The sequence below is a fragment of the Castanea sativa genome, chromosome 7, assembly GCF_040712315.1.
Source record: "Castanea sativa cultivar Marrone di Chiusa Pesio chromosome 7, ASM4071231v1".
NCBI classification, from domain to species: Eukaryota; Viridiplantae; Streptophyta; class Magnoliopsida; order Fagales; family Fagaceae; genus Castanea; species Castanea sativa.
Genome location: NC_134019.1, coordinates 37,790,993 through 37,815,106, shown reverse-complemented (window position 1 = coordinate 37,815,106; position 24,114 = coordinate 37,790,993). Strand labels below are relative to the sequence as shown.

Genomic DNA, 24,114 nt, shown 5'->3' with positions numbered 1-24,114 from the left:
CTTAGGGAGCATAGAGAAAAGAAAAACCTTGAATTCCACCGTGTCAAACTCTTCTGGAATAACAAAATCAATGTGTCGAATCAACATAATCTTATCTTGAACCATTGGAAGCACTATGTTATCCACTTTCTCCACTTTAGCAAACTGTTTGTCTTCATGCACCATGGAAGGCTGATCAAAAGTAGATTTATTAGCTTCCAATATCAAATCATGTGCACTCTCTAACATAATACTCTCTTTAGAAACCATTCCTTCACTTTGCTGCTCTTCAATAGATTCATTTCCTTGCACGCATGTTAAAGCAACACATGTACGTCCGTGTCAACATTAGGCTTTGGTGTTGCTTGAGGTTTCTCCACGACCAAGATATCATCATCAATGTTGTCTTCTATGGGGGCAGCAATAAGTTCATTGTGATCAATTATGCTTGGTTTCCCAATTGAATCGGTTTGAGTCTTCATTTGCTTCATCTGAGTAATCCTGTCTTGAACATCTTTCATGAGCTTTACAGATAATTCCTTTAATTCCTTGGTAGATAATTCCTTGATAGATTGTTCAAAAGTGCGCTGAGGACATGAAATGGAATGAGAATTCATCGTATTTACTTCAACTTGAAAAGTACCACACTGAGATTAGGGTAAATATTAGCTCGAAAGTATGGTAACAAATACTCATCACAAAACTTTTCTTTCATATCTTCCCACACACTAATGGCAAGTTCATAGTTTAGATAGCGGAAATATTCAAGCTTCTCCCAAAACATTTGTACTCCACCTCTTAACATCAACTTTGCACAGTTAACCTTTTTGTTATCTGCCCAATTTGCTTGCTCAAAGAATTGCTTCATCCCCTTCATCCAGTTGACAAAATCCCGTGGATTAGTTTTACAACCATCAAAATAAGGTGTTTCGAATATTACCATAATTCTTGAAAATAGTGCTTCAACAAATAGTTGGAAGTTGGAACAAGAACCTGGGTTGCTGTGATGTTCTCTGGACAGATTGTTGGAATAGGCTTCTAAGACTATTCTCTCAAATAGGTGCTGGGATTGGGCTGGTTGACAGGTTTGGATTTCGTGGGCTGGGTCTTTCTTTTTTTTTTTTTTAAAGAAAACTAGTGTTGTAAAATGTGGGCTTTGGGCTTGTTAACAAATGGGTCGGGCAAGGGCTTGAGTGATTGTGTACAAGGACTTTGTTATTTTGACTGGGTAGTTTAATGAGTTTTGATTTGGAAATGGTCTGGGTTCTAAAAGGTGGGTTGGGCCAGCTTGATTTTATTTTATTTTTATAAAAAAGAATGGGTTTAGACAAGGCTAGTGGGTTATCTCATGAGATCGGATCGATGGAGACTAATGAAATTGCGGCGGCGTGACAATGGGCAAAACTGAAATCATGGTGGCGCAAAACAGAGGTGGTAATGAGGATCGAAGCTGCTGGCGGTGAGTTGTTGCAACTGGGGCTTGCGAGTGTGTATAGCGGTAGTCACAACGGCAAGCGAGAACTGATGGAGGTGGATCTCCGGTGCGAGGAGGACCAAAAATTGATGAACCAGGGTCAGCGGTGATAGAACTTCTCTGCCTTCGTGGTTGCAACTGGTTTGGTGATTTGAGTATGGGCTTAGGATCTGTGGCCATGGGGTTGGGGTCTTGGAGTGATTGGGATGTTTGTGTCAAATTGTCAATGGTGGCGATATGGAGGTGGTGCTGGTAGGATTTTATTTATTTATTTTTTGGTGGGGTCTTCTAGTGATGGTAAGAAGCAACAGTGATTGGGATTTCTAATGGGTTGTGACGGTGGTTCAACATATATTTTTTGTTTTTGTTTTTGGTTCTGGATTGACTGCAATGATGCTTTAACCAGATCAGTGTTTGCTCTAGTGCCAAAATTGACGCAGGACAACCAGAACAAAATTAAAACAACAATAAAATAAATGGATATGACATAGGAGTTAGCACCTAGGCCTGGCTTGGAGTCAGCACCAAGCGGAGAAACCACCGGGAGTCAATACCTAAGGTAGACCTGGAGTCAGCACTAGACCAAAGAAAAGACCAAACAGTCATTTTTTTCATTCATCAAAATATCAACTAATTCCTTAAGGAGTACAATAGGTTGCTTATAAATGATTACTAAACCCTAGTTCTAATTGGCTAGGAAACCCTAATTGCCTTATTACAAAAATAACCTTGCTTCCAAATTAAAATACTAATAGCCTAATAAACTATTAGGACCTAAAATATAAAAATACAATTCACTTGCAAACATAAATAATATTAAATAATAATTTTTTTGCATCTCTCGCATCAGTAAGTTACACGTATCTAATGGATTTTGAATTTATGGCCTCACTCTCACACTCTCCCTAGAACTCATAAGGAAGGAGCTGCCAGTTAAATTAGAGCTTATTGGCTACATTTTTCCTCCTTTATCCACAATTAGTAAATTGTCCGTGTAATGCACGGATAATTTTGTGATATTTTATATAAAACTATTTTGGATAAAGTTGTAGATAACTACATATATTATAAAGAAAAATTAAACTAAGTTAGAGTAAAAAAACATATATACTTTGAGATATTAAAAATTAGTTTAATAGTTTCACTGCATATTTGTAGGCTTCTTAAGGTAAGATTATTATATTTTTTTAAATCATGAAACCAAAAATAAATGTAAAAGAATAACGGGACCATGAAAATCAATTAATTTGTGTTGTGTTCACATATTTCATACTATGAAATAAAAGTATGCCAAACTCTCTGATTGTCTTTTACTCATCAATAGTGTGACATTAAGGCATAGTGTGGGCAAATGTGTATACATGTGTCTTATAGATGATTTAAAATTAAATCATGTTAGAATATGACTTTACATTGCACACCAAATATTCTCTCTACTTATATACCAAAAACAAAAACTAACTAACCAAATTATCTAAACCTAAATCATATTTAAACCCCTAATTTAAAAAGAAAAAAAAATACCCATAGGGATTTCAGTGTCTTGATGGTGGTGGGAGGCCAATATAACGGAGGTGATGACCCCTCAAATTCCTCTTTCTCTCTCTTTCAAATGTTTTGTTAGTCTCAGGTCTTTTATTTTGATAATATATAATGAAATAGTGCGTTTTATTTAACAATCTACAACGTTTTTGTGTCTCTCCATTTCTCTGTAGAGCCTTATTTCGTTAGTTATTACTATTAGTCCTTACTTTTTTTTAAAAAAAAATACTAAAACAATAGGTGTGCTAAAAGAAATGAAGAATAGTGAAATGTATGGTGTAAGCTTAGGCAATTAATGAGATATTAATGAGATAACAATAAAATAAGTTAATGTGAACTTTTGGGTAACAGTAAAAAAAACTTAATGAAAAAGGTAAAAAAAAAGGCTAAATGCAAAATAAGTTAATACTAAATAATTTCCCGTGCGATGTGCAAATGCTTGGTAATTTTATTTGGAAATAATTTTTATGTTTTTAAGACCCATATATAATAATCATTTTGTTATGTAGTATTAATGATGTTTCCTATAATATTGTTGAATGTTTTGAAACTTAATTTTCTTAGTTCATATTTTATAATTTTTCCTTATCCTAGTAGTAGTTTTGGACTATTGAGTGGATATTCTTTACTAATATATATATGATATTGTAATTACATAGTTATTAGAAATTTCTAGGAGTTTACACCATATTATAAATCTAATATTTAAAATAATAAAATAACATCTAGATAAAAGGTAGACTTTATTTCTAAAACCGAACACTTCCTCAACCATTTCATTCTCATCACCAAATCCTAAGACCCCAATCTCAAACACTTTGTTCATAATCTAAATGAAACAAAATTATTTGTGTACCAACAAAAAGAGAATGTAATCAAACAAAGAAAAATTGGCTAAATATACTTCAATTTATTAATATGTAATTGCCTCTAATATGGCTTTTATATCCTTTAAAAAAAGCAAAGAACAAAAAACAAAGAGAATGCTAAAATTCAAGCAAAGTATAAGTTGAAAATGGGAGAACTAATATTGTACTTTTAATTTTACACATGAGTTTTGTCTTTATATAGAGAAGTAGAGCACACTAATTAACTTACAATCGTATATCAAAACCGTAACAATAAATTAAATCATTTGAAACTAATCCTAACAAACCACAACAACTACAATTTACAGCACTAACAAAAGTAATAAAAAAAATTTAGGTGGATAAGTACTATATGTGAAAGATACATGAGAAAGAACATAAAAATTATGTGAAAAACTACCTAATTGTAGCTTTGATGGAGAGAACTAACAATATGATTGTGATTTGAACATCGTTTTACACTATTATTGAATAGTTGCAACTAAACTTGAGGTTGGAACTCAAGCTTAGATGATCTTGATTCACAACAAAGAAAACTTTAAAATAATTGTTGTTTTTTACTTTTATGGTCGAGACTCATACCAATACCACACTAAATAGTAATAAAAAAAATGACAAAGAAACCAATAAATTGGGAGGGCTAAAACAAAATCAAAAAGCACTTAACCTATGGCATGAAGATGAAAGACTATGGGTAAGTGTATATAAAGTAGCAGAAGTGCAAGAGGTGAAAGGGTGAGTGGAAACACCAAAAGTTTTGTGTTCTGTGAGAGAGAGGAAAAAATGAACTCAAGAAAACAAAGAGTCTTTATCTTTTAAATTTTAATTAGTTCTTATCTATAATTTGGCACTTGAGAAATAAAGAGTTCTTATCTTTTGAATATTTTTTTCATGGGAATTATCTTTTGAATTTTAATTAGTCTTTATCTTTGATGTGGCACTTGAGTAAAGAATTTATGTGAAAAAATTCCTTGACAAAGAGAGCATCACATGGCAGATCCTCATGTTCTCCCACATGAGGTCTTTGCTTTTATATACTAGCATTATACCTGTGCGATGCATGACTTTATCAAAATTCATATGTAAACAATTATTATTATTATTAATTTAATTAAAATTAAATAATAAAATAGATAATAAAAATAAATGAATATTTTACTTTAAAATTACATAATGAATGCATGTTGTGTGTGAGACTAAGATAACTATATAACTAAAATAAAAGGATTTTAAATAATATATTGAGTTTTAAGGCTCAAGTAATCACCAAGGCATATTTAAATGAAAAAAACCTTGAGATATGATGAGAATTGAGAAGTAATATTGAGTAACATCCCTTGTGAACAACAATCTATATTATTTGATCTCAACCTCACAAAACAAAATAAGTCGTACAAAATATTCATACACACACATACATATATATAACAATTTAATGACCACAATCATAATATAAATTATAATTTCTATATTTGATTTTAAAAGAAAAAAGTTTAAGTAAAAGTAAATAAATGAAATCAAGAATTAGATATAAATCATATGTACTAAAAGCAAATTTAGTAAATTGAGTTGGTGATAATATGAGAATAACAATTAGTATTTTAAGAAATACAAAAAGTTAGAATAGAGTGATTAATCATATATGGGTAACTACTAACTAATATACAACAATTTTGCCCCCCCCCCCAAAGTAGAGTTGATAAAGAGAGACTTATATGAAAATTGAATTTTTGTCCCTGAGAGTAATGAGTAATTCTAATCAAGTTAATTAATTTTTTTTTAAATGTCTGAATAAGTATCCTCCTTTGTTTTCCATGTCAAATTGATGAACAATACTATAATTATTTACCTCATAAATAGTTTTTTGGTCCCTTCACATATTTGATCAATCTTGTTGCATAGGAAACCTGCAAATACCTAGTAAGGACTCAAAATCAAATTATGTATTTTACTTACTTACCACATAGAATGCAGTGAGAATAATGGCCCATCAGCATCAAATTCATAAATATATAGATATATGGATAAGAATCATGCATTGTATTTGTATGAGTGAAGATCAACGATCTAATAGAGGCTGAAAATATTATTTACAAAAAAGAACCATGAATCACAAAGAACAACAAATTTTATTTCAAAGTGAGACTAATAAATCAAGAAATATGCATTTTATTGAAAAGACTCAAAATGCCATGGAGATGGATTTTATGAATGGTTGAGGAAAATTGGTGGCGCTCCATATGTTGTTCTTTCTCTGGTTTATATATTATTATTAGCATTGGATGTTAGCAGCTCAAACGGAAATTAGCTAAAATAATTCAATTAAACCGTAGATTTATATTGAGGATATGTTTCATTCAATTACTTTAAGGATATGTTCATTATCCATTGTACTTTTTATTAATTGATATATAAATATAAATTAAAATTATCTAAGCTAAATAAGAATTGCAATATGACTATAACTCATTCATCACAAACCGAGCACTACATGCATATATCTAGAACTATATTAATTTTGATTTAAATGAAGATACATTTTTTTGATAATCTAAATGAAGTTACTTTTATCTTAAAAATCTTATCTCATATTTATATCTTTTCCAATTCTAAAATCTTTCACAACTCCATAATTAACGTTAATTTTTTTACGTGAATTATAAAAGTTGAAGTAGCTGATATGTGGTAAAATAAGTTTAATTTACCTAAAAATCAAATAGGAAAACACAAATTGCTATTAAACGTTGAAGAATTTGGATTGTAATATTAAGATTTTTAGTAACTTAGAAATTATAGATAAATTAATAATAAAAGGATTAGATGAAGAATTTGGATTATAATCAAATTATCAACTTAGAAATTCTAGGAGAAGAAGATGGGGGGCAAAAAAAAAAAAAAATTATTTTAAAAAAAAATTTGACAAAATTTCTGCAATTTGGAGAAGCCATTTGGCGCAACCATGGTGTCTAAGCCCAACTTTTATTATATAGTATATGATATGATATTGATTAATCTTTCAGTGAAAAATAGAACTTTTTGAAATCTAAATACTCCACTCCTCGATTAATGAAAAACTAAAATATCAGTAATTAATCATTGGCAATCTACCAGATAACAGGATCAACCATCACACATATACTGTGTACACTCACGTACGTGACAAATTATATAACTGAATAAATGACACAGAGAAAGATACAACTGAAAAAACCACTGTAAATCTAGGATCCAAAACAAAGCGGAAGAACAAGCATGCCATACAAAAGTTTTCAGCTAGACAATTATATTCAAATTGATTTCATACTTAATCATGGTAGGGTACAAAAATCTAGTCACAATCGATTTTATGGACGTAAAACATGTAAGCCACGATTCTCGATTGATCAAGCCTTAATCAAAGAGCAGTCAAACACTGTTTTTCTTGCATATCTTGAGCTACATCTTCCACACAAAACACATTCTCTTGAACATGAATAGACTCTAGTCTAGTGAACACATTAGAGATGGCTTGAAAGTTACAATGTTACGGGATTTGCCAATGCTAAACCTAACACAATCCACTTGATCAAACTTCACTAGTAGATTATTTTTGTTTGTTATTTTCGGCAGTCAGATTTTGGACTATTTCTAGACATTCTCTGCAATAGTAAAATACTAAAATTTATAAGTAAAATTTTACTAAGAATAGAAAAAACACCAAACAGTACACAGGTTGTGTAAGGATTTGATCATCTTATATATAGGAAAAGATAATCTAAAAATACAAGCTACAACAAAACAATGATTGATTCATTCCTAAGAATAAGTTGACAGGTCTATTGCTTCTCATAAGTCATGATGGCCACGCCAAGTGTACAAACCAAACACCAATGTTAACCGTTTTTGCATCTGTTTCATTACAGATTCTAATAGCAAGGTAATAGCAAACATAGCCAGAATAAACCACCTTAAAGATTAGACACCAGAAGCAGTCGCATTTTACCTCTTCAATCCTTTATTCAGCATCAGTAAATCTAAAGAAGGGATATAATAATTGATAGTTAGATTGAGGAGCAAAGTTGGAGGAGATACTTTACAATGCAATTAGGTAGTTCAAGTAAACAATAAAGTAAAAAATGTTTCTTACTCACCCAAGCTAAAATTGACAGAACAAGAAGTTGAATTAAATTATTGTCAAAACTTCTTAAGCTACCTATGTATTTATCTAAAAGCTAAAGCATGACATTTATTATTGTTATGCTCCTATTGTACCACATTAACAACCATATCATCCACTTATTTTCAACATTCTTCCTCTTATTTTTAACTTTTTTTTATTAATTTCCCAAATTATTGTTGCACTTTCTCTAACTGTTTCTCTCCCTTTTACATTTTCATTTTCCCACTACTGTTTACCTTAATATCGTTTTTCCTTTATTCATTTATCTTTCTTTATTTTTTGCTTTTTTTATTCCCCTTTCTTACTTTAAATTTACAATTCTCTTTCTCATTCTATAAATAGCTTTCCCACACACAAAATGTTATTTCTCACTCTCAATTTTTTTTTCTCATTTTTGGTGGATTTTATTTTTCTTGCATCTCTACTTTAGGTTGATGAATTTTTGTATTATTTGGAACTCTAATTTGAGTAGAGTTTATGTGATTAAGTTTTGTGTTTTTGAGTTCTTATCTTTTTTATTCTCCTTGATTTCATAGATGTTATCATATTGCATTATAAAGATAGTATATAAGAATATAATGTTATTTTATTACATAACATGATTTGGATAATTTGGTGTTTATTACTTATTTTTTATTTTTACTTTTTTTCTTTGCATATTATTTTCTATAATTTTCTTCTTGTTAAGATTTGAATCCGTAAAATTTAAGTGTAAAATGTTTTTTGAATATGATTGGATTTAAATTATACAGATCTCTCATCATGCAAATGAGATTGCACCTATCTGAAGAATAAAAAAAGATGGGGGTGGTACAACTGGCTCACAAAATAATCTTTAAATCCTTCTTTAATGGTGAAAATTTTAGAAAAGAAAAGTTGAAAGTGATATGATATTTTGGTATGGTAAGTATTTGGAAATGTTGTTCTGACTACTGCTGCCACCATCCACCAAAAGTCGTCAATATCACTTCTTTGACCACCATCTTCAAATTCTTGCTTATCTTCTTTAGGGGAGGATTTATAGGTGACATTCAAAATTGGGTAGAATATGTATTTTGCAAACTAAATTACTGGAAAACCTTTTTTTCTTTTGAAAAGAAATGATAATTTTAGCAAGCCTTACAAAGATCTTCCTATCCTCTAACTCAAAGCAGATAACTTGACTATTCAATAAGTTTCTGAGAGGTACTTTATTGCAACAAAAATTACTGTTGCAGTAACCTATCGCAACAAAATTTTTGTTGCAATAAATTATAGCAATAGTTTTTTTTTGTTGCAATAAAGTACTTTTAATAATAATAAAAAATTTATTGCAACAAAATTATTGCAACGAAATTTTTGTTGCAATAATCTATTGCCACAGATTTTATCATAATAGAGGGCAATGAAAAAATTTCGTTGCAGTAGAGGTTTATTGCAACAATATGAAACTTATTGCAACAAAAAATTTCGTTGCAATAAGTCTTTTTTCTTGTAGCGCCACCAAGATTTGAATCCATAAAATTCAAGTGTAAATTGTCTTTTGAATATGATTGGATTTAGATTATACAGATCCCTCATCATGCGAATGAGATTGCACCTATCTGAAGAATAAAAAAAGATGGGGTGGTACAACTAGCTCACAAAATAATCGTTAAGTCCTTCTTTGATGGTTATCTAAAAAAAAAAAAGTCCTTCTTTAATGGTGAAAATTTTAGAAAAGAAAAGCTAGAAGTGATATGATATTTTGGTATGGTAGTTATCTGGAAATGCTGTTCCAACTACCGCTGCCACCATCCACCGAAAGTGGTCAATATTACTTCTTTGACCACCATCTTCAAATTTTTATTCATCTTCTTTAGGGGAGGATTTATGGGTGACATTTAAATCGGGTAGAATATGTATTCTACGAACTAAATTACTGGAAAACCTTTTTTCTCCTCAAAAGAAATGATAATTTCAGCAAGCCTTCCAATGATCGTCCTACCCTTTAACTTGAAGTCGATAACTCAACCGTTCAATAATTTTCCAAGAGGTACTTTATTGAAACAAAAATTACTGTTGCAGTAACCTATTGCAACAAAAATTTTGTTGCAATAAATTATAGCAATAATATTTTTTGTTGCAATAAAGTATTTTTAATAATAATAAAAAATTTATTGCAACGAAATTTTTGTTGCAATAGTGTATTGCCACAGACTTTATCGCAATAGTGGGCAACGAAAAAATTTTGTTGCAGTAGAGGTTTATTGCAACAATATGAAACTTATCGCAACAAAAAATTTCATTGCAATAATGCTATTTTCTTGTAGTGCCACCAAGATTTGAATCCCTAAAATTCAAGTGTAAAATGTCTTTTGAATATGATTAGATTTAGATCATATAGATCCCTCATCATGCGAATGAGATTGCACCTATTTGAAGAATAAAAAAAGATGGGGTGGTACAATTGGCTCACAAACTAATCTTGAAGTCCTTCTTTAACGGTGAGAATTTAAGAAAAGAAAAGTCAAAATTGATATGATATTTTGGTATGGTAGGTATTTGGAAATGCTGTTTTGACTGCCACTGCCACCATCCACCGAAAGTGGTCAATATCACTTCTTTGACCACCATCTTCAAATTCTTGTTCATCTTCTTCAGGGGAGGATTTATGGGTGACATTTAAATCAGGTAGAATGCAGATTCTGTGAACTAAATTACCAAAAAACATTTTTTTTCTCCTGAAAAGAAATGATAATTTCAGCAAGCCTTACCAAGATTTTCCTACCCTTTGATTCGAAGCCGATAACTCGACTGTTTTCGTCAAGTTTCCACAACAACTTTTCTTCATAATTTTTGTTTTCCCATTCACTTAGGAATTCAAAAAATGTCTATATAAAATGTAATTAACAGATTTTCATGAGAAACAACCACTAAAAGAGAAACATAAACTTAAAACACTTACCCATCCTTGAGCTCTTGCTTCTCCTGCTATCAGTGTCTAGAAAAGGGCGAGGATGCTCTTCATTGAAGTCCGGTATATCCAATATTGGACGACCGATTAACAAGTTCTTATTAGCAAAGGTTTATGACCTATAGCTAGGGTTTTTCCTTTTTTGTAACTTTTGTTTAAATGACAAGTGGGTGGGTGGGTGGGTGGGTGGGTTGGGTTTGGACTTGGTTTAACTGGGCCATTTCACATTAAAAGAGTTTTTTTTTTTTTCAAATAATATAGATAAATAAAAGTTAAAATGTACAAATTGCTTACACTTCATTTGTTCTCCGTCTCTTGTTTTCAAATAAAACACTTATACTCCTTTTTCTTTTTTCATTCTAATGATTAAAGAGTCAAATACATGTTTAATTTTTCAAAAAATTTCTAAGCTATAAACGGCAATCTATATCTATATATATAATAATAGGTAAAGCAGAGAGAAAATCCAATTACATTTCAAATTGGAATTCAATTAGAATCTAATTTTACGCCATATGTCTCATCTAATCTAAATTTTAGAATTTTGTGCCAAGTGAGTTAATTTAGTGTAAAAATTGAATTTTAATTAGAGTTTAATTTTGCACCATGTGTCCCATTTAATCTAAAATTTTAAATTTTTGTGCTAAATTAGTTAATTTAGTGTAGAAAACGAGGAGTTCAATATAATAAACCATAAAAAACATAATCAGATAACTAAAAAATTCAAATTTATAAGTCATATATATATATATATATTAATAGGTAAAGCTTAGAGAAAATTGAATTAGAATTTGAAATTATAATTGAATTTTGCACCATGTGTCTAAATTTATGCGGAAACTACACCATAATTATCCACTTAAGCTTGTGTCATGTGTCTACTTAAGTTTTTTTTTTTTTAATTTTTGTGTCAAGTGAGTTAATGAGTGCAAAATACTAAGAATCTAATATTAATGAAATATAAAATTAAAAAAAAAAAAAAGAATCACATATACTCAATAAAAATCACCATATGTTTCTCAAAAAATAAATAAAATAAAAATCACCACATAACAAAAATCACCAAACGTCCTATTTTAATAACAATTAGAAAAAAAAAAGATCATAAGTAGTATTAAATTTAGGTAAGAATTTTAATATGTGACTAATTACGTTTACTTTAAAAAAAATAATTTGACTAATCATCTATATTTTATGATAAAAATTGTGTTTAATTTTAAATGTATTTATATGTATGCATGAATGCATGTATTAAATGCTTTTAAAAAAATTAATTTGACTAATTATTTATATTTTTATAATAAAAATTTTATTTAATTTTAAATACATCCATGTGTTTGCATGGAGTTACATGCTAGTCTATATATATAATAATAGGTAAAACAGAGAGAAAATCCAATTAAGTTTCAAATTGGAATTCAATTAGAGTCTAATTTTGCACCATGTGTCTCATCTAATCTAAATTTTAGAATTTTGTGCCAAGTGAGTTAATTTAGTGTAAAAATTGAATTTCAATTAGAGTTTAATTTTGCGCTACGTATCCTATCTAATCTAAATTTTTAATTTTTTGTGCCAAATTACTTAATTTAGTGTAGAAAACGAGGAGTCCAATATAATAAACCATAAGAAACATAATCATATAACTAAAAAAAAAAAAATCAAATTTATAAGTCATCTTTTTTTTTTTTTTGTTGAGAGAGAGAGTTTCAACCTATGACGTCCGCTCCTGATGATAGCTCTTTATCATCAGATCAAGACACCAATCAGTTTTTGGCGTAAGCGGGGATTGAACCCCAAATCTCTTATTCAACTATCAGAAACTTTACCAGTTGAACTAGCTGGAAGCCACATATATATATATATATATATATATATATATATATAAATATGTAAAGCTGAGAGAAAATTCAATTAAATTTCAAATTGGATACTAATTTTTATCTAATTTTGCACCACGTGTCCTATTTATATATTTTTTAATTTCTAGGTGAGTTAATGTAAATTATTTATCTTTAGAGAGAGTTTTATTTCCCAATTTCTGAATCAAATATGGAATCACATCATAAATATTCATCCAAGTGAGTTATTGAGTACAAAAACTCAAGAGTCTAGAATAAATGAATCGTAAAAAAAAAGTGCTTCACAATAACAAAAATTAAGAAATAATAAAAATAAATAAATAAAAATAGATAGGGATACTTTACATTTTATACCTAATAATATTTTTACAAGACTTTTTAAAGAGTTAACAAAATATAAGAATGACTATCAATAATATTTAAATTATATATATATATATATATAGGAATAATAATATGCATCTTATTGTATATCTTCAAGTGTATCCATGCATATGCATGGAGTTACAAGCTAGTATATAATAATAGATGAAAATTAGAGAAACTCAAATTAGAATTCTAATTTTGCGCTATGTGTCCGAAATTATTTATTCTTGAAGAATTTTATTTCTTAATTTTAAAATAAAATGTGAGACCACATTATAAATATTCATCTAAGTGAGTTATTAAGTACAGAAATTAAAGAGTCTAGAATACATAAATCGTAAAAAAAAAATGCTTCATAATAATTATAAAAAAGGACAATTTAAATTTTATACCTAATAATATTCTTACAAATTTTTTTAAAGAGTTAACAATATATAAAAATGACTATCAATAGTATTTAAATTATATATATATATATATGAATTATATTATACATCTTATTATATATTTTTAAGTGTATCCATGCATATGCATGGGGTTATAAGCTAGTTTTAATTAAAGTGAGAAACAAACTAATTTAAACTTTCTAAATATTTATGCTAATCTAGTGTTTTATGGGAAGTGATTATATTAATGGCATCATTGCATCAATACTTTTCATACAAGTGAAAGACAAAATCATTATATAAGATATTTGATTTTACAAAGAAGGAAGAAGTAGCAATAATACTTTCCATACAAGTGAAAGTTTTTTTTTGAGGGGACATACCAGTGAAAGTTAAATTCATGTTATAATCCCAAACAAAAACAAATTAAGCAAAAGATATCTATGTAATTAGTAAGACATAAATTTAAGGATTTTTTTTTGTTAATTAATTTTTTAGAAGAAGAAGAACGTGCATTAAACTTTGCCATAACAGTTGACTTTGCTGCATATTCATGCATATATAGAGGCTAAAAAAATTTAATATAAACAAAATTTAAGAGAAATGCTATGTCCACAATAATTTTGTGGGGAATAGAAATTTGATAAGGTTATATTTCTATGTGTCATACCTGAGGTCATTGTGTTGGGCTCTTTAGGTCTAAATCTTTTGACCTCTTGGGCTCAGGAATCAAAATGCTACCCGTACAATTGGCGCTATCTGTGGGGAAGCTTAAGCTTTAGTGAGATCAACGTCTAGTTATTGTAGGTTCGGGGTCCAACTGGGAGGAGTCGGTTGGTTCTCAACGACATGACCAATTTCTCAATCTTGAACGAAGGAGGGACCGCGAGGTTAGTGTGCACACCATGCATACTAGTAGGAGCCAGTCTCATGGCAGGAGTTATATCTCTCATGAGGAGAACACCAGAAGCATGCAATTGGAGATTAACCATCTTCGCAGGAGGCTACACCGTGAGCGACGGAGAAGGACTCCCTCTGATTTTGACCCTTCTTCTGATGATGACAGAGAAAATAGCTACGGCCTAGATCTAGGACTCCTCCCAGTGAGTCTTTTTCACATGATGAGGACTGTCATTATAAGCGGAGGAGTAAGAGTCCCTCTCGCAAAGGTCTGGGCAATGATGCTATGAGCAAGGCTCTTAACCAGATCTCTAAATCACCGTTAATGCGTAGAATTGAAGGGGGAAAACTTCCTCGACGGTTTACCCAGCCAACATTCAACATGTATAATGGCAGAACGGACCCTGTGGAGCATGTTAGCCACTTCAGCCAGAGAATGGTTGTTCACTCCAAGAGTGAGGCCTTGATGTGCAAAGTGTTCCCATTTAGTTTGGGGCCTGTGGCGATGAGATGGTTTGATGGCTTCAAGGAAGGTTATATTAGCTCCTTCAAGGAGCTTACTAGGGCGTTTGGGGCTTGTTTTGTGACTTGCAGTTAGACATGGCAATACGGGTTAGAATTTTCTAACCCGACCAGACCCGAAAAATACCCGACTTGAACCCAATTTTTTTGACTCTAAGAAAAAACGGGTTGACACGAGACCCGACCCGATTTTTTGCGAGTCAACTAGAGCCGACCCGACCCGGATAACCCATGACCCGACCTGTTAAAAAAATTCGCTAAAAAAATATTTAAATTATGTCCTGATGATACTAGGTGCATAAAGCACCTTAGTACCAAAACTAGTAATAAAATGATTCAATATAATCATATAAAATTATAAACTAATAAAAAATTGAAACAATTGTCATGACATGACAATTGACAACTCAAAACACCTTGCCCCAACAGGTCCGTCCAATATATTACACAATGACAAGGCTCTGGCTGTCTCAGAACCATTCAAAAAAAAAATCTCATTCAATGGTCAATCCGTCAATGCTTGCTAGCGCCTAGCTGTAGTCCATTTCGGATTTTCCAAAGCCAAAGACACTAAATGACAAAATGTACAATACCAAATTTACAAACCTGAAAGTTTCTCTTCCTCAGTTCAGTACTTCAGTCTTCAGCTCTACTCTTTCTGTCTTTCAGTTCTCAGTTTCTCTTGCGCTTCCGGCCTGCCTTCTTCACACATTCGACATTCCACACTTTTTTAGTTTCACACGAAGCAGTCAAAGCTTGCCCCACTGTGCTTCTTCACTGCTCTGCTTTCTCACTTCTCTCAGTTCTCTGTCTCTCGCCACCCACAGGCCACACGGCCCACACAGTTGCTGACCCATTTAAGAAGAGCACAACCACAAATCATCAACTATGGTGAAGGTATGTTAAATCATTTTCATCATTCTCTTAAATCCCTAAATGTTTTTAGTTTTTGGATTAATTTTTCAATATTATGAATTTATGATTTAGCAATAATAATATAGTATACTGCTCTGCCTTTGCTAACATTATATTTAATTGTTTGTTTGTTTGATTGTTGAATGAATGTGTCATTTGGATGAATGTGTCATCAAATATAGTATACTGCTCTGCCTCTGCCTCTGTGTCATTTGGATGAATGTGTCATCAAATATAGTATACTGCTCTGCCTCTGCCTCTGCCTCTGTGTCATTTGGATGAATGTCTTATCACTTATGTAGTTTTGTTCATAGTTTCTTTAGATGTTTTAAATAGACTAGAATTTTAATTTTAATTATATATTTTGCTTTGATAATTAGAGTACAGCGGCTTCACCGGCTGTAAATTTGGAAAGTGATGATGATACTACAATTATGGATACTTCTACTAATCATTCACCATCTTTAAGAGTCAATTCCAAATCAAAGTTTAAGAAACCAAAAAGAGTTTCAGGGAAAAATAAAAAGGAAAAACATCACACTTCTATAGTTTGGACTGAATTTGTGAAATTGCCTATTAATGAAGAAGGGATAAGTAAGGCTACTTGTCAATGGTGTGAGAAATTTTTTTTGACGGATAGTCATCATGGAACATCAAACTTGCATCGCCATCTTCTCAAATGCTTAAAACGAAATGAAGTAAAACAAGATGGTGAAGAAGAGGGTAGGGTGTTACAAAACAAGATAATTCAAGAAGAGTTTCGTGAGATGTTATTAAACATAATTTACCATTTAGCTTTGTTGAGTATGAGGGCATTAGAAAAGTTTTTAGCTATCTAACTTCAGATGTTAAACATATTTTTAGGAATACTTCAAAAGCTGATGTTCTAAAACTTTACAAGAAAGAGAAGGATGATGTTAAAAATAAGTTGAAATCAATTCCTAGTAGAATATGTTTGACTTCAGATTTATGGACCTCTGTTACAAGTGAGAGATATATTTGTCTTACAGCACATTATGTGGATGAGAATTGGGAATTGAAAAACATCATTTTGAATTTTTGTCATATGCTACCTCCACACACGGGAATTCTTTTATACGGGAAAATTTTTAGTTTCTTGGAAGAATGGGGTATTGAGAATAAAATATTTTCCATTACTTTAGATAATGCATCTAATAATGATAATTGCCAATATTTCATAAAGAAAAATCTTAATGAGGGGGGTTTATTGTTATGTGATGATATCTTTTTCCATGTTCGTTGTGGTGCTCATATATTGAATCTTATTGTTCAAGAAGGATTGAAAGTAATAGATGACTTGGTGATTACGATCCGAGAAACTATGAAATATCTTAAAAGATCAGAAAGTAGAATGTGCAGATTTGATGAATGTGCAAAACTAGTTGGTATGAAGAGAACAAAGGGTTTACGTTGAGATGTGTGTACAAGATGGAATGCAACATATGACATGATTGACAATGCTATGAGATATCGTTCTGTGTTGAACCGGTTTAGCAGAGGAAGTTACTAATTTCAAGCATTGTCCATCAAGGGATGAATGAAATAGAGTTGAAAGGATAACTCGATTTTTGAAACCTTTCTATGACATTACAACTCTATTTTCTAGAACTGATTACCCTACAACAAATATATATTTTCAAGGAGTGTCTCAAATTGAATTGCTCTTACTTGAAGAAATGGAGAGCCAAGATTCATTTATCAGTAATATGGCAGAATAGATAATAGTTAAATTTGACAAATATTGGGATTATTATAGTGTGGTGCTAGCTTGTGCCATTGTTCTTGATCCAAGGTATAAGTTAGATTATGTGGACTATATTTTCAAGAAAATAGAGCCAATTGAGCACATTGCTAAAATGAAGGTGGATAGCGTTGAGAGTACATTGTATAAGTTTTTTCCAGAATATGAATGCCCCAAGCCTATGACCACTGTTTCATCTTGTGTTGGGAGTTCTAGTCATACTAGCAGTGCTATGGATGATCCTGATGATGATGAAGATAAGGAACATGATGTAAGTGAATTGCATTTTGTTTGGTATATGTTGTGCTATGTTTTTTTAATAATAAAGATTGTAATGTTGTGTGGTACTATTTTTCATTGCAATTTTTTTTAATGATTAGGAATTTGATCATTATGAAAGTGGTCGTGGTACCAAAACAAAAAAATCTCAGTTAGACTTGTATTTAGAAGAGTCTAGACTTAACAAAAAGCAAAATCCAAAGTTGGAAGTTCTCTCTTGGTAGAAAGAGCATTACAATCGGTTTCCAGAGCTCTCTTTAATGGCACGGGATCTCATGAGCATTCCGATAACCACTGTTGCTTCTGAATCAAGTTTTAGCACTGGAAAAAAAATTCTTACTCCGTATCGATCACATCTTTTACCTGAGAATGTGGAAACTACGTTGTGTACTAAAAGTTGGCTATATGGATTTGAAGGTAATTTAATTTTTTTATAGTCATAATTATACAATTTTAATTCTTTATTGATTTGCTTTCATGGTATATTAAGTTATATTAAAATATTATATTGTAGATGAAGATGCTGACAAAATTGGCCAACTTGAACTACAATTTGTAAGTATGAATATTTGCAGTGCTGAATCTGCTACCAACGTTGAGTAGATTGAGATTGAGGTGTAATTTTTATAAAATATTTACTTTTTCTTCTTTACTTAATATGTTATGTTTATTTTTAAATCTTTTTTTTTGTTTAGTTTATTTTTCTAAGTAATCTAACTTTACTGTTATTTTAAATGCAATAGGAACATGTGCACTTAAGAAGACCGATAACTTGCCACTTTGCTGGCTTACTTGTTTTGTTTGTTTTAAAATCTATCTCTTTTTGAAGATGTAAACTTGTAATTATATGCATTTTGACAGTGAACTATTAACATTGAAGACTTTTTCTATCATAAATTTATGACTATAAATAATTTTTGTTATGCTCAAAACTGTCAGAATTAGAAGGATATTAATAAGTGGTATTAAGTGCAATTCATTTGCTTAATTAATTTTATTCATTCTCTCTAAACAGGTTGTCATTGATTTGTTTTTGTAATTGGAAAAAAAAAAAAACTTGTTTGAAAATACGAGTCAACCCGACCCGCAACCTGATTGACTCGTTTTGAGCTGTGACCCATTTGACCCACAAACCCGATTGACTCGACTCGACCCGACCCGCCCGTTTTTCCATGTCTACTTGCAGTAGGGTTTCTCGGCTCTTGGACTCCTTGCTGTCTATAACCATGTGAGAGGGGGAGACCTTGAAAACATATTCTGACAGGTACTGAGAGATATTCAACGATATAGATGGGAACTTTAATGACGTGACTATAAGGACTTTCAAGGTCGGCTTGCCCGCCAAGCACAATCTGAGAAAGTCTTTGACCAGGAAACCAATTAAGAGTGTGCGTCAGCTCATGTACCATATTAATGAGTATAAATGGGTCGAAGAGGACCAGTAGCAGGCAAAGGGGAAAGTTAAGGTGGTCTTTCAGGATAGAAGGGATCTCAGGTCAGATAGGTTCAATAACAACCGATCTCGGAGAGATTTTACGGGGCATTCTAGATCTACCACTACTTAGGTAGTCAGTACTGTGTTCTGAGAGCCAGTGTACCAAATCCTAGAAAAAATTAAGAATGAGTCATACTTTCAATGGCCAAACAGGATGGGGGGAGACCCTATGAAGCGCAACCAAAGTTTTCATTGCCAAAACCACTAGGAACAAGGGCACACTACTGAGGATTGCAGGACTTTGTGGAGTCACCTAGAGCAATTAGTTAAAGCGGAAAAGTTGAAGCAATTCTTGTATCAACCCAATGGACAGGGTGCTCAAGTAGGGTCAAGGGCTCAGATAGATGCTTCTGCAAGACCGCCTTTAGGTACAATCAGTGTCATTCTTGTTGCTCTGGGAAGGACTGGTTCTCAGCCATCTAGGGTGATGTCTGTATCTCGGCCATCTGAAGATGGCTCGTCCCCTAATCCAAAGAGGAATAGAATGGAAGTCTGGTCAGCTTTGAGCTTTTCGGATGAGATTAAGGTTGGAACTTTGCAGCCACATAATGATGCCTTGGTGGTCACCTTCAGGATAGGTGGGTACAATGTGAAGAGAGTGTTGGTAGATTAGGATAGTGGTGTAGAGATCATGTACCCTGACCTATTTAAGGGACTGAAGCTGAGGTCCGAGGACCTGACCAGTTATGATTCCCCTCTAATAGGATTTGATGGGAAGATCGTCTTTCCAAAGGGCCAAATCCGACTACCCATTTAGACAGGGGCAGAGGTCGTGAAGGTGAATTTCATCGTGGTAGATGCCTACTCTCCCTATACTACTATTATGGCAAGGCCTTGGCTTCATGCCATGGGAGCCGTACCTTCCACCCTGCACCTGAAGGTAAAGTATCCGTCTGGGGATCGAGTTGAGGAGCTGGTGAAAAGCCAATCTATGGCCAGATAGTGCATGGTGGCCGCAATCAAACATCAAACTGGAGGTGAGTCCTTGGACTCTGCTGGGTGGGACTTATAGCAGTCAAAGGTGCTAATGTTGTCTACGGAGGTGGAGGTAGAAGGGGCTAAGTGCAAGAAATTAGAAAGAGTTTTTATTGGCGACGATGAGGAGAAGTTCTTTCAGGTCGAAGTTCAGCTACCTCCTTGGGAGAGGCAAAAGCTGATAGATTTTCTTATAAAAAACATTGACGTGTTTGCGTGGAGCGCCTATAAAGCCCTTGGGGAGGATCCAGATTTCATTTGCCATCATTTAAACGTCAACCTAACTACCACGACGCTTATCCACGGAACACTCTAACGCTGTCAGGGGAGAAGTACTCAAGCTCAAGCAGGCTAGGGCCATAAAGGAGGTATTTTACCCCGAGTGGCTGGTCAACACAGTGGTGGTGAAAAAGAAAACTGGGAAGTGACGGGTATGTGTAGACTTTACAGATTTAAATAAAGCTTACCCAAAGGGCCATTTCCCCCTGCCTCAAATAGATCAATTGGTGGATGCAACTGTAGGCCATCCTCAAATGAGCTTTTTGGATGCCTTTCAGGGCTATCATTAGATACGGTTAGCTCTAGACGATTAGGGAAAAAATTGTTTTTCTAACACCTACTAGGAATTACCACTACAAAGTGATGCCCTTTGGCTTGAAAAATGCAGGGTTTACCTACCAGAGAATGATGACCAGGATGTTTGAACCCCAGTTAGGCAAAAATATTGAGGTGTATATAGATGACATGGTGGTAAAGAGTAAAGCAAAGTCTGAGCATATAGATGACCTCGAAAATATTTTTGAAATTGAGGAAACACAAATTGCGTCTTAATACTGCTAAGTGTTCTTTTGTCGTGGGCTTTGGCAATTAACAACATGCAGCCTCCTCAGAATCCCAAAGAGGTCCAGAAGTTGACAAGGATGGTTGCCGTTTTGAATTGATTCATTTCTCGGTCAGTAGACAAGTGTAAGCCCTTCTTCCAGTTGTTGCATAAGTGGAAGGAATTTGAATGGACAGAGGAATGTACCTTGACCTTCTAGCGATTGAAAGAATATCTTTCTCGGCCACCTATTATGTCCAAGCCTAAGGAGGAGGTTCTATTTGCTTACATAGCCGTGGCCTCACACGCGGTGAGCCTGGTAGTGATACAGGTTGATGAGGGGGTGCATAGACCAGTTTATTATGTGAGCAAATCACTACATGAGGTAGAGATTCACTATTTACCATTGGAGAAAGCAATCTTGGAAGTAGTACATGCTACACGGAAGCTCCGACATTACTTCCAAGCTCACACTGTTGTGGTTCTAACCCAACTCCCCCTTTGATCACTGTTTCGGAAAGCTGATTACATAGGGAGGATTGCAAAATGGGGAATGATGCTAGGAGCTTTCGATATTAACTATATGCCTCGTACTTCTATAAAGGGTCAGGTCTATGCAGATTTGGTGGCTGAGTTTGCTGAGCCTTCCTCAGAAGAAAAGGGTGAAAGGTCGTACATGGATGGAAAATCAGTTGGGATGATCTCTTTGCAAGAACCTCTATCTTGGAAGGTGTATGTTGATGGCGCAGCCAATCAAAGGGGATCAGGAGTGGGGGCTAGTTTTAGTATCTCCTGAAAGGATCATCATTGAGAAATCCTTAAGGCTGGGCTTCTTGGCCACGAACAATGAGGCAGAGTTTGAGGCTTTGTTGGTAGGAATGGCTATGGTTCAGAAAATGAAAGGAAGAATAGTGGAGTTATTTTTAGATTCGAGATTAGTTGTAGGCCAAGTAAAGGGAGAACTGGAAGCTAGGGACGTGAGAATGCAGGACTATTTGGGTCAAGTTAGGCACTTGTAATCAGGGTTTGAATCTTTCTCCCTACAACAAATCCCAAGGAGTAGAAACACATATGCTGACTCTCTTACCACCCTTGCAACCTCCTCGACGCAGAGCTTACCCTGGGTTATCCTGGTTGAAGATCTGTGCAAGCCTACCGAGACGAGAAAGCAGAAGACTTCTATTCACCATATCAGAGTAGGGCCTAGTTGAATGGATCCTATGGTGCTGTTTCTTAGGGATGACATTTTGCCAGAGGAGAAGATGGAGGCTGATAAAGTGTGAAGAAAAGCTCCTCGGTTCTAGTTGTTCGATGATCAAAAGTTATACAAGCGCTATTTTTCTAGGCCCTATTTACTATGCGTTCATCCTGAGGCAGTAAAACCAATCTTAGAAGAGTTGCACGACAGGATTTGTGGAAGTCATATAGGGGGGAGATCACTGTCTCACAAGGCCCTTAATCAAGGGTATTGGTGGCCAAATATGCAAAGGGAGGCACAAGAGTACGTGAAGAAGTGTGACCAATGTCAAAGATTCGCTCTAAATATTCATCTACCAGAGGGTGTCCTCAATCCTCTATCTATCCCTTGGTCTTTTGCTCAATGGGGCTTGGATATTGTAGGGCATTCCCTAAGGTAGCGGGGAATAGGAGATGGCTATTGGTCGGTACGGATTACTTCACTAAGTGGGTCGAAGCTAAGCCCCTATCAAATATTAGAGATGTGGACGCCAAGAGATTTGTATGAAAAAAATTTGTCACTCTGTTTGGGATCCCTCACACCCTCATCTCGAAAAATGGTTTTCAGTTTGATAGCAAAGCCTTCAGGAGGTACTGTTGTGATTTGGGCATTAAGAATAGGTACTCCACCCCGGCTTATCCAGAGGGGAATGGACAGGCCAAGGCTGTTAATAAGGTCATAGTGAGTGGACTCAAGAAGAGGCTGGATAATGCAAATGATAGATGGGTGGAAGAGCTACCACACGTTCTTTGGACGTATTGGACTACCCCTCGTAAGTCAACAAGGGAGACACTTTCAATGATTTATGGAGCCGAGATTGTGATTCCTCTAGAGACTGGATTTCCAACGCTGAGGACGAGCTTATTTACTCCAGATAGCAATGACAACTTGTTAAAAAAAGGCCTGAATTTAATTGAAGAACAGAGAGAAAATGTCAGGGTTCAATTGGCACATTATCAGCAGAAACTCAAACAGGGGTATGACTTAAGTGTGAAGTCAAGATCGTCAGCCCTTGCGGACTTGGTATTGAGAAAGGTTGTGGGTGCTGCAAAAAACCCAGCATGGGGAAAGTTGGGGCCCAATTGGAAAGGGTCATACCACATCACCTTGATAGCTGGTATAGGTGCATACTTCTTAGAAGATTTAGACGAAAATGTTGTGCCATGCCTCTAGAAAATAAATAACCTACGAAGGTATTATTATTAATGGAAGGTAATTCTGTCATGTTTTGGTTAAAGTTATGTGTCGTCTTGGTTACTTGTTTGAATATTAAACAGAACTTTGGTCATGTCTGGCTCCTTGGACCGCATACCTTAGGTAAATTAATATTTCCGGTTATTTGCTTAAGTGTTAAACAAAATCTTGGTTATGCCTAGTCCCTCAGACCACATGCCATGGGTAAATTAATACTCTTCATTACTTTTTTGAATATTAAACGGAATCTTGGTCATGCCTGGTTCCACGAACAACATACCTTGGGTAAATTAATATTCCTGGTTATTTACTTAAGTGTTAAACATAACCTTGGTTATGCCTGGTCCCTCAAACCACATGTCTTGGGTAAATTAATACTCTCCATCACTTGTTTGAATATTAAACAGAACCTTGGTCATGTCTGGCTCCTCGAACCACATACATTG

At 33.5% G+C, this 24,114-nt stretch overlaps 2 protein-coding genes across 2 annotated transcripts; both read left to right on the top strand.

Annotated features, from left to right (window-relative positions):
• Positions 1-14,794: 14,794 nt before the first annotated feature.
• Positions 14,795-20,055, top strand: LOC142644410 (uncharacterized). The gene is made up of 6 exons (XM_075819033.1): positions 14,795-15,052; positions 16,287-16,519; positions 17,684-17,939; positions 18,172-18,364; positions 18,462-18,502; positions 19,756-20,055. Exons 1-6 carry the CDS (start codon positions 14,795-14,797, stop codon positions 20,053-20,055), a joined length of 1,281 nt encoding a protein of 426 aa, XP_075675148.1.
• Positions 20,056-21,977: 1,922 nt separating this feature from the next.
• On the top strand, positions 21,978-23,647 carry LOC142644409 (uncharacterized). Its single transcript, XM_075819032.1, has 3 exons — positions 21,978-22,252; positions 22,858-22,975; positions 23,042-23,647. The coding sequence occupies exons 1-3, from the start codon at positions 21,978-21,980 to the stop codon at positions 23,645-23,647; spliced, it is 999 nt and encodes a 332-aa protein (XP_075675147.1).
• The last annotated feature ends 467 nt before the right edge of the window (positions 23,648-24,114 follow it).

Bases quoted from the DNA above. Each gene is read 5' to 3' on its own strand.
- LOC142644409 (XM_075819032.1), top strand. From the start codon at position 21,978: ATGGCGCAGCCAATCAAAGGGGATCAGGAGTGGGGGCTAGTTTTAGTA. The intron at 22,253-22,857 runs GTAATCAGGGTT...TGGATATTGTAG, and splicing joins TTGGGTCAAGTTAGGCACTT to GGCATTCCCTAAGGTAGCGG. The intron at 22,976-23,041 runs GTATGAAAAAAA...AATGGTTTTCAG, and splicing joins ATGTGGACGCCAAGAGATTT to TTTGATAGCAAAGCCTTCAG.
- LOC142644410 (XM_075819033.1), top strand. From the start codon at position 14,795: ATGCGTAGAATTGAAGGGGGAAAACTTCCTCGACGGTTTACCCAGCCA. The intron at 16,520-17,683 runs GTGTGAGAAATT...GGATTATTATAG, and splicing joins AGTAAGGCTACTTGTCAATG to TGTGGTGCTAGCTTGTGCCA. The intron at 17,940-18,171 runs GTAAGTGAATTG...CTCTCTTGGTAG, and splicing joins ATGAAGATAAGGAACATGAT to AAAGAGCATTACAATCGGTT.